The sequence below is a fragment of the Halyomorpha halys genome, unplaced genomic scaffold (genome assembly GCF_000696795.3).
Source record: "Halyomorpha halys isolate HHAL.00 unplaced genomic scaffold, Hhal_1.1 Scaffold2.1, whole genome shotgun sequence".
Classification (NCBI taxonomy): Eukaryota; Metazoa; Arthropoda; class Insecta; order Hemiptera; family Pentatomidae; genus Halyomorpha; species Halyomorpha halys.
The window spans coordinates 444,971-454,945 of record NW_027111560.1 but is presented as its reverse complement, the minus strand read 5'-3'; the positions used below and the strand labels follow the sequence as shown (position 1 = coordinate 454,945).

Here is a 9,975-nt window from a genome sequence, read left to right as displayed (position 1 = left end):
TTTACCACGGTAAAAGAAGGGAATTTTTTTCGATTTAACATGAGTTTTTCCATTTAACACGCTTTAACATGTTAAACCAAAGATCATGAATACCCCTAATATGTATACTACCGAATTCATTACCGTTTTTAGTAATAGCTATATATTTTGTCTAAGTGATGCTAGTTATAATGAGGTAATTACTATATTGTTAGAAATATTAATACGTTACGTTTCCATTGCAGCTGGAGTGGGTGTGCGAGAAGGCTGCCCTCCCGACGGTGGCTCAGAGCCTCTTCTTCGTTGGGGCCATCGCCGGAGGACTGATTTGGGGTTGGGTGGCCGACAGATGGGGAAGGATACCCGCCCTCATCGGCTCCAACCTGATCGGCTTCCTGGGTGGTGTCTGCACTGCCTTCGCTTCCTCATTTTGGATCTTCGCTTTCTGCAGATTTACGGTCGGTTTGGCCTTCGACAACTGCTTCACCATGATGTACATCCTAGGTGAGCAAACAATTACTTCATAAGTGATGTCGTATATAATGAATAAGGAGGGAGGGGTTTCGAGATTGCTGATTATGTCAATGATTTACATTAAAATAAGTGCCAAATAGATAGAATAGAAAAATGTCAGATTTAGTTTGCAAAAGTGCTGAGTTTTAAAAATAATATATTTTAATGGCTGTGAAATGCAGTTAGCAGTGAACAGATGACAGGAAATTTTGTCAAAATGTTTTCCAATAAATCGGCAAATAGCAATCCAAATATTAATATTTTAATTAACATAAATATTTCTATCAAGCAGCTTTATAGTGAGCACTTTTTGTGAAAAAAATGTTATAGAAAATTTTGTAATGAAAATCTAAAGGTGTGCATTAAAAGGAAAAGTTCAGTATAGTCTTCCTTAGGAACATTCATTAGATCTTATCACTTTTTTTAAAAGCAAATAAAAATCATGAAATTCTGTTTCTAAGATTCATAATATGCTTACAATAGAATCTATTAGTTAACCTTAACACAAACTCCTCGTTTATATGAAAACACACGTTGCCATAGAGGCAGGCAATAAGGGCTGAAATATAAATATTTTTATTTATATTATATTGCATAAAATATAAAAAAACTAGCTCATTTTAAATAGGATTTAAATCGTTTGAAGTAATAATGGAGTGTCCCCCTCCTCAAAATCAAACAGAAAAAAAAATTATTAGTCCCCATAAAATAAAATTCTTGCTAAGTGCCCATGTGTATAATATTAAACTGTTATAATATTCAATGACTTCTGGCGAATTTAAGTAATACAGTAAGCTTTATATAAAAGTAAAATAAACATAAACTTAAGAATTATTTAATCAATAATTATATGACGTTTCCTTATTAGTGTGAATCGTTGTGACTTTTTTTATGGCTGTGTAACTTCAATACGAGGAATTCTAGAGGTCGATGGCAAGGAGACAGGATCTGTTATCCTAATGACCGCAGGATCCTGACAAAAGAGATCCTTGCAACAGCCAATGCCAGAATCTCTCCTGGCATCGCTCTCATCTCCTCACTAACCCAAGGGAACTTGGAGAGGATAGCAAAAACTGGTAACAATAAATTACATAACCAGGTTGTTCTTCTCGAGGCTTTTGCACATAATGAAATATATGATGTTGTTAGCGAATAGTAATCGTATGGTAATAGGCCTAACATAAAAAAAAAAAATAAAAATCGTGAGTTTCACAGTCGCAAGATCGTAGCCCCCCTTTTTTTATATTTCCCATTTTTTTTTCATTATATTTTATATTTTTTATTTCACTGCCACCGTGTGAGAAAATATATATATATATATTCCGTTGTGCTTTATATATAATATTTATTATTACAGTCTGTCGTATATATTTGCATAAATACATACGATAAATATTGATGATGCAATAGACATTGTTTATTGTAGTATTTATTTGTTTATTGGTAGGAGTTTAACCGGTATACAATTTCGTTTATTACAACTTAGTGTGTAGAACCAAGTCTAACCAGACAGTTAGCAACTGTGTGTGCTTAGTGAGTTGGACGTCGTCACGACACTGTAGAATTTTATGGTTGTTGCAACACCACAGACCCACAGTGGGGCATACTAGAGGTGCAGTGTAAATTGCCACATTAGTACATTTGGAAGGTGAGATAGCTCGGTGACTTGCGCCCAGCCAGATCGTGAGTTTTAAGCTCCATATAAAAAACGTTTTTTTTTTGGTTAATTTGGTATTGTTTAATTTTTTTTTTTTATCAGTTATTATTTTTTTGTGTAAATATTGCCTTTAAGAAATATTTTATTTTAAATTTTGTTTTTTTATAATGAGGAGATAAATCCTTTTTATTTAATTTATTATTTATTGGTAATTTTTTCATTTAATACTGGCTGGCTGACAAGTCCATATTGAACCCGCACTGCCACCACAATTCCTGTCATATAACTTTCAATCGATTTTGATTTTAATAAGATCGATAGTAATTATGGTATATTGCAGATCTGCCAGATGCCAAATGGCATTTATTCTTTTTATTACCAAATCAATTTACATACAAATTTTAAGCCTCTAATTAAATTCTATATAGGTTAACAAATAGTTATAACAGGTCTGAGACAAGATGGGCTCTGACGTGAAAATGGTGGGGTGCATGTCGGAATGAAACAGAAAATCATGGCGTACGTGGATGACAGTTATCCTAGGTAGCAACGAAGATGATATGGAGAGACCCTAATAAGAGAAGCAGAGGAAATTGGTTTGCAAGTAAATCATGATAAAATAAAGTATTTGATTGTAAGTATAAAAATCCACCTTGACAACATGGTCTGCGTGGATAGCAAATCGTTTCCAATACCTCGGCTTCACAATAACATCAAAGAACTGGTACCCTGGGATCTAACAGGTACCATAGAAAGCAGAATCGAGAGATATGAACACAAAGTCCTTCTTGCAATCACAGGAGCGATCTGGGATTAGAGTCTTAACACATCGAGAAGAGGAGATAATACTGAACTGCTGGCAAAGACTTGTCAGTCAATATCTAATGAAATGAAGGTAAGTAGGCTAAGATGGACGGAACAAGTGACTCGAAGCAATACATCAGGACGCCTCTACACAACAATGAATGGCATTATAGTTGGAAAAATAACACGTGGGAGGCCTGAAACCAGACGGATAGGCAGAAACAATAAAGAACTGGATGAAGCAAACTGGAAACCAGTATTAGCGGTTTGATCAAAGATCTACTAATTCTGTAGAGCAAAAAAAAAAGTTTCGCACTATCTAAAATACTTAAACCAAAAAAAAAAAAATTATATGAAATAGTTTTAGATTTTTTTAGAAGGAAAAATATTTGTTAACGGTAGCTAGGGCTATTACAAAATTTTACAAACTAAATATTTTCTTATTTAAGCACGGGTGTTACGGTTGCCATGGTGAAATAAAAACACTGGCGATATCTGCGTAGACAAGGGGTGTTACGGTTGCCATGGTGAAATAAAAACACTGGCGATATCTGCGTAGACAAGGGGTGTTACGGTTGCCATGGTGAAAGGAAAACACTGGCTAGATCTGTATAGACAAGAGGTGTTACGGTTGCCATGGTGAAAGAAAAACACTGGCTAGATCTGTATAGACAAGAGGTGTTACGGTTGCCATGGTGAAAACAAAACACGACCGATATGTTTTAGACGAGTGGGTTTTGGTTTTGTGAAGGTGACAGTTTGATTTTGGAACACGTTACGATTGTTCAATATGGAGAGTTAATAGTTTAAAGGCCTTCTGTCTTTATGGTTTGAACCGGAATATCACCTTGTGAGAAATGTTATCATATATGTTTTGTTTTTCAAAATGATGGTGTTTCCTTCAATAGACGATCATTAACAATAGAAGTGGAGGACTACGTGGGGTTTGAACTAAATTTTATTTTGTTTTTATTTTATATTCACTTTTATACTCTTTTGGATAATAATGTAAATATAGTTATTCAGGTTAAGGTTAAGTCAACCTATAAGTTTTAATTGTTTTATTAATTGATAAGAATTCTTTTTTTTTCCTTTTTCATTCTCTGTACATATACATTTTCCTTATTATTAAACTTTTGTACATACAGTTCTGCTGTTCTTTCTCTGCTTTCAACTTGTTAATTTACTTATATATTTTTTTTGTTCACGGAATAGGTAACACCCCTAGGTTTTTTGTTATCTACATGCAAAGATTTTCGCCAGTGGTCATAATTCAACAATTGTTTATATAGTGGTATATTTTAGCTATATTGTGGGCATAATGCTTCGGGGTTTTCGTTATTTCCAAGAAAAAAATAATTTATTCTGTATTGTTTTTTTCTTGTTTTTTCCTTTGCGATTATTTATTTTTTTTTATTTAACTTTAACTCACCCCCTTCTCTGCTGAGCGTGGGCAACGATAAACTTATTACTAAGGATAAATCAAAATTTGCGGTAACACGGGGCACCCAGAAACATAGGACTCCGTTGTTCCTTTGGTACGTAATCAATCCGCCCTTAGTTTGAATATGCTCTTATTCTTATATTGTATTATAAATATAAATAGATTATATAACTTTTCCATTCTTTATTTCTTTTATAAAAATAATTTCTTCATACAAATATTTGGGCTAGAACATCTGATTATTTCATTTTCTTGCATTTATTATTATTACTTGCGATCAATAAGGCATTAACTTAATAAGACTTCCGTAAACTATCGATCTTGTCGATTTATATACTTTGAAGTTTAGGTTTGGCCAACACATTACGGACACTCTGAGCAATTACCTTGATTATTTTTCTTAGTAAGTTTGTTTTATTTTAAAATCTCTTTTTGGCTCACTATGTATATTGATAAAATATCGAATGTTTACACTTAGTAACAATAATTTTCCTTTCTATTCAAATATAACATCATTCAATTAAAAGTACAATTTATTAAATGATAATTATTGGTAATAGGTTTCAATTTTATTAACTCTCTTCTCTCTCTAGAGTTCTCCAATCCCTAATTTCAGACAGGAGTAAAGGGCAATGTCGCTAAAAATTCTCTCCTGAGATTTTGATAGCTTGAAGTGAGATAGCGTAATTATCTCACTAAAAATCGATTATTGTCGCATTTAAATCGATCATTTTCCAAAGAACTATTAAATATGAAACATTCTCTTCGAATCGGTGACAATTTTCCAAGGATAGCGACAGTGAGAACGCACTGACAATTACTCGGGGTGGAGCAACGTCTTACGTAACATTAGGTTTATTACCTGTACCCTTCGGTCATTAGGTTAATGCCCATTGCAATCTCAGGTTTTCTAGGTTATTATGGTCAGCAATAAGTTTTTTTTTTCCTTTAATGGGATCAGATAAAAGCAACCGGTAGATCCGGTTTGAATGATATAGTACTCACTGGCTGTAATGTTGGCTTGGCAAAGTAGTTGACATCCACAGATAAATCTCATGCTCATTTCCATATCTATGTCATTTCATTGAGTTATAAAATTATTCAATTATTTAATTAATCAGATTAAATTAAAACTCGTAAAAAAATAATAATAAAGAGCTAATAACTAAACGGTTAAAAAATAAACTATGTACTTTTAATAAAATATTATTGTTTCCATATAACTTAAATGGTTACACCGGGTCTATAATAGGAGTATTAGCCAAACTTTAAGTCAGTATTTATATTTATAATTGTATACTTTGTATTTTATTATCCAGTTCATCTTTAACATTTCCCATTCATGAGGTCTTAAAATAGTATATCAAGAAATATAACTGATGTCAGTCGTTAATAAATTGAACGTATTTTTCTTTAAAGAAGAACTTGTAGAATATATAATTGCTTTGGCCTTTGCGGTAAGACAAGTATCGAAGGCAGATCTTACGAAAGTCTATCTTACATATGAGTCTCTAGATTAAATGTTATGTTTTCGCCCTTGGGAATATCATTATAGCATTAATGATACATTCAGGTACTAACCCACTGGCCGAGTTATCCACAAAGTGCAGATTATTAGAGAGTGAGTATATAATAAGGATACGTATAATTAGGTAGATTGCACTTAACAAGATCAGCTATAAAGATTATAGGCATTTAGTTATATACCCGTTCCATATCCCACCCTCTAAAACAGTTTACAAAAGTACGTACGGATGGGACGAATCTGCTCCGAAAATGGAACCGTTGGGGACAGTTTCGCGTTGCTCACTCTAGGTCAAAGTCCTAACAATGAAACTACATACACGAGAACTTTTAAAAGCATTTGAATACATTTCACTTCTTTGAAATAACATTTTAAACAAATTATTTCATTAATAAAAAAATTAAGAATATATTTAACGTACTTTATAAAAGTGAGAAAAATAGTTTATATACACTTTTATTCATAATAATAAAAATTACTGACGTTTTAAAAGATAATTATTACAAGATAAGTCAATATACTTTACCCGATTATTTGATTTTAATAAAGAAATTAATTTAGAAACTGAGGTATTAATCTTAACGGTCAATCTTGAGGTTTTCAAGATCGATTTTGAGACACTTGGTTCAATTAGGAGTTCACTTTTTCGATTTGAAATATTTTTTTTATTTTATGTTTATTTAATGTGATTTACAACTGTACAAATAATAAATACAATAAGTAAATATGTTGTATGTTTCATATACACTTTAGCATTAATTTAAATTAGAAGGTCCCGTGGCCATCTTCTTTTCAGACGCCTCGGAGGATTATCAGTGATTGTTAAGGATGAAAGATTAAGAATTAATGGGTTAGGATGGTTAAGGAGTTTGGAATGAAAAGACGCATATCTGTTTTGGGCCAAATCTTCAACGAATGGGATGTTAAGGTCTTTGTGAATGAGTTTATTTGTAATGTAATAAGGAGCATCAAGGATTTTGATTTGAAATGTAAAAAAAAAAATCGTTACATGTTATTGTTGTGTATGTGTAGTTTAAAACTCGACCATATCAGCACAAAAACATCCATAGCCAATCGAGGAATATTTAAAAAGCCCCTAAAATTGGAAAAGGTAGTGAAACCCGCCACTCTCGCCCTCTGTGGTAGCCTTACCTATCTTAAGTTTGAAACAGCTAATAGTGTGAATATTGGTCGATGTTCGAAATGTCACAATCTCACAAGAGGGGATCAAATCACACAAAATATTAGAAGGTAATCCATCCCGGCCAATCCGCCCCACTAAAACACTTTTTTTTTTTTCAAACGTCTTTATTTTTTATATGGTTACATAATACATAATAATATAATGAAATACATTATACATATACAATTTACATTATATCTTGGTTTGCCGTATGGCATTATAAGTTGAGCAAACATGGTCCGCTGAAGGCGGTTATACATTGGTAGCATGATAGCTGGGGGGCTTACAACTCTATTAGACACGGTCCTAAATCACTTTTGAAACATTTTGTTAAAATGAGAAAAGGAGACTTATCATTTTAAAATAGATAAATCGAATATTTAAAAAAAAAAAAACAACCTAAAATTGGTACCCATACAGTACCCAATATCTCTACACTCTAGTTTACTAGTTCCAGTTTGAAGTCTGCAACTTCTAAACCGAATCATGATATCCGTCAAAACTCATAGAAAATTATGAAATTTGTAATTTTTTTATCGCTTTACATTATTATTTTTTCATTTATTATTGTTTTATATTTTATAGGACTAAATTAGATATTTTACTTATAATTTTTAAAGATCAAAAATTAGTACTTAAAGAATTATGAATAATTAATTCTAAATATATATATACGTCATCCTTCATATTTGTGGGCCTTACAGAGTACCCAATTGTCTTGATCTGCCCCTGAAATTCATTTAACAAGGATGAAACCGAAATTATTACAACTAATTTTGTGAACTGCTTCCACTGAGATCTTTCAGAAAGGCAATTTGTTATTAAAATTGGCGTAATTAAAAATGTAATGAGCACATTGAGACACACGCGATAGGATCCATCACTTCTGTCGGGACCGTTACAAGGTTGTAATACGTCCTGCCTTCATCCTTTGTTTACTATAATTATACTGTCAATAATTGTAGTCTATATAACAGTAATATAATCACATCGTCCTCAATGAGTCATTGATATTCAACTTATTCTGAATGAGGAAGGAGTTATCTTAACAGGAAAAAATCAATTATCATAGGCAAAAAAAAACTCCTAATTGTTTAAAATATAAATAATCGGTTGATTTCAAATAATTATTTATTTATTTTATACTAAATCGGCCTAGTGGGCCTTACATGGTTGATGTAACCGTTACATTATATATATATATTTACAGTTGATTATGGGGGTATAGTCTCGTACAAAAGACACCCCCAACTATATACAATGTTATAATTAAAAGATAAAATAAATAGTGGAAGATTATTGATTGACCGTGTATATAGATGAATGGAATATGGTCCGGGTGCGGTAAAAAAAAAAAACTCAAATAGTAGAATTATACTATTTCATTGAGCCAACGTTTCGCCCCACGTTGCAGGGTTTCGTCAGGGCTAAAAAAGATACAAACACTATAGTTACAAAAAGGAAAAAAAAAAAAACATAAGTGTAAAATAACAGGGGTGTAAAATGTAAAAACGTAAGATATAATAAGAAAAAATAAAGGTTATAAATAGTAAATGGAAAGGGTAATAGTAACAGATAGATAATTTTTAGTAACAGATAGATAGATTTTATACCCCTGTTATTTTACACTTATGTTTTTTCTTTTTTCCTTTTTGTAACTATAGTGTTTGTATCTTTTTTAGCCCTGACGAAGCCCTGCAACGTGGGGCGAAACGTTGGCTCAATAAAATAGTATAATTCTACTATTTGAGTTTTTTTTTACCGCACCCGGACCATATTCCATTCATAAAATAAATAGATAAGAATAATGTTAAATAGACATTAAAAAGAAGAGAAAAACTTTATTCAAAAAGAACAAAGTTGCTAAACTTCATTGGGTTTCTAGTTACACATTAACCTTAAAACATATAGGCATACAATTTTAATAATATATAGTAAAAGTGTATGACTTTATGTTTTGTTTCATCTCTTAAGTTCTTTTATCTTTTTTCTTCTTTCTATACTTTATTCTTTTTTTTTTTTCTTTTTTTTTCATATTTTCTCTTTCAACCCAAAGTAACTTTCCTGTCCCTATAGTTGATCTTCACTGTGTTTTTCTTTTGTAAACTCAACAATGAAGAAAAAGAAATTTAAAAACCCAAGGTAGCTTTGGGGAACATCCCCTTTAATTATGAAACACAAACAATTAGTACTTGTATTTATGAAGTAATAAAATCAGGTTTCTTTATGAAACAGGGCCCTTTTAGGAAACGTTAATCTCCATAATCCGTAATTAAAACTGCTATGCCAAAACACGGCCATAACGTCTAATATCACAGAAAGCCCTTTAACACTAATAATTAATGATGACTTATAATTGAACATCTAACGACATGGCTACATTATTGTTCTTATAATCTCTCCAATCTTTTATCACATAATTGTTCCTGATAATCTCAATGTCCAATCTGATAGTTGGGGAAGGCCCTAGGTTTTACAAAGTCTTTTCAGAATGTTTGAATTTTATGACGTTTATCAATTTAAAGGAAGGTAAACACTTAGTTTCTTCAAGGAAGAAAAATGTTAGCATGATTATTAAAGATGAGCATTACAAGGAGGAAGCAGAAACGCCGTAATTTACGTATTCAATGATCCAGTAGGCGGTCGTGCCTTCCTGTTGAAAATAGGGAATTAATAACCAGAAATTATTCGAGTGGCCGTAGTATGTTAGACCATTAAACAGCTTATTATGTACCTCGTTAAGGCTGTCTGTAATCATCTCAATAGCACTCTATTCTTCCTCATACATGCGTCTATGCAAACTAGATAATTTATAATTTAACAATCATTTTCAAGCCGGTATAATTTCCAGCAGACCCTTCCCGTTGGGG

The 9,975-nt window shown here is 32.0% G+C and overlaps 1 protein-coding gene across 1 annotated transcript in view; it reads left to right on the top strand.

The window, feature by feature from the left end:
- The window catches only part of LOC106682689 (carcinine transporter), a gene marked incomplete in the record, with an annotated part of 54,391 nt that overhangs the window by 31,624 nt on the left and 12,792 nt on the right, over nucleotides 1-9,975 (top strand). Inside the window, 1 exon segment of the mRNA XM_067049597.1 lies at nucleotides 225-483. Coding sequence (XP_066905698.1) covers nucleotides 225-483 — 259 coding nt within the window.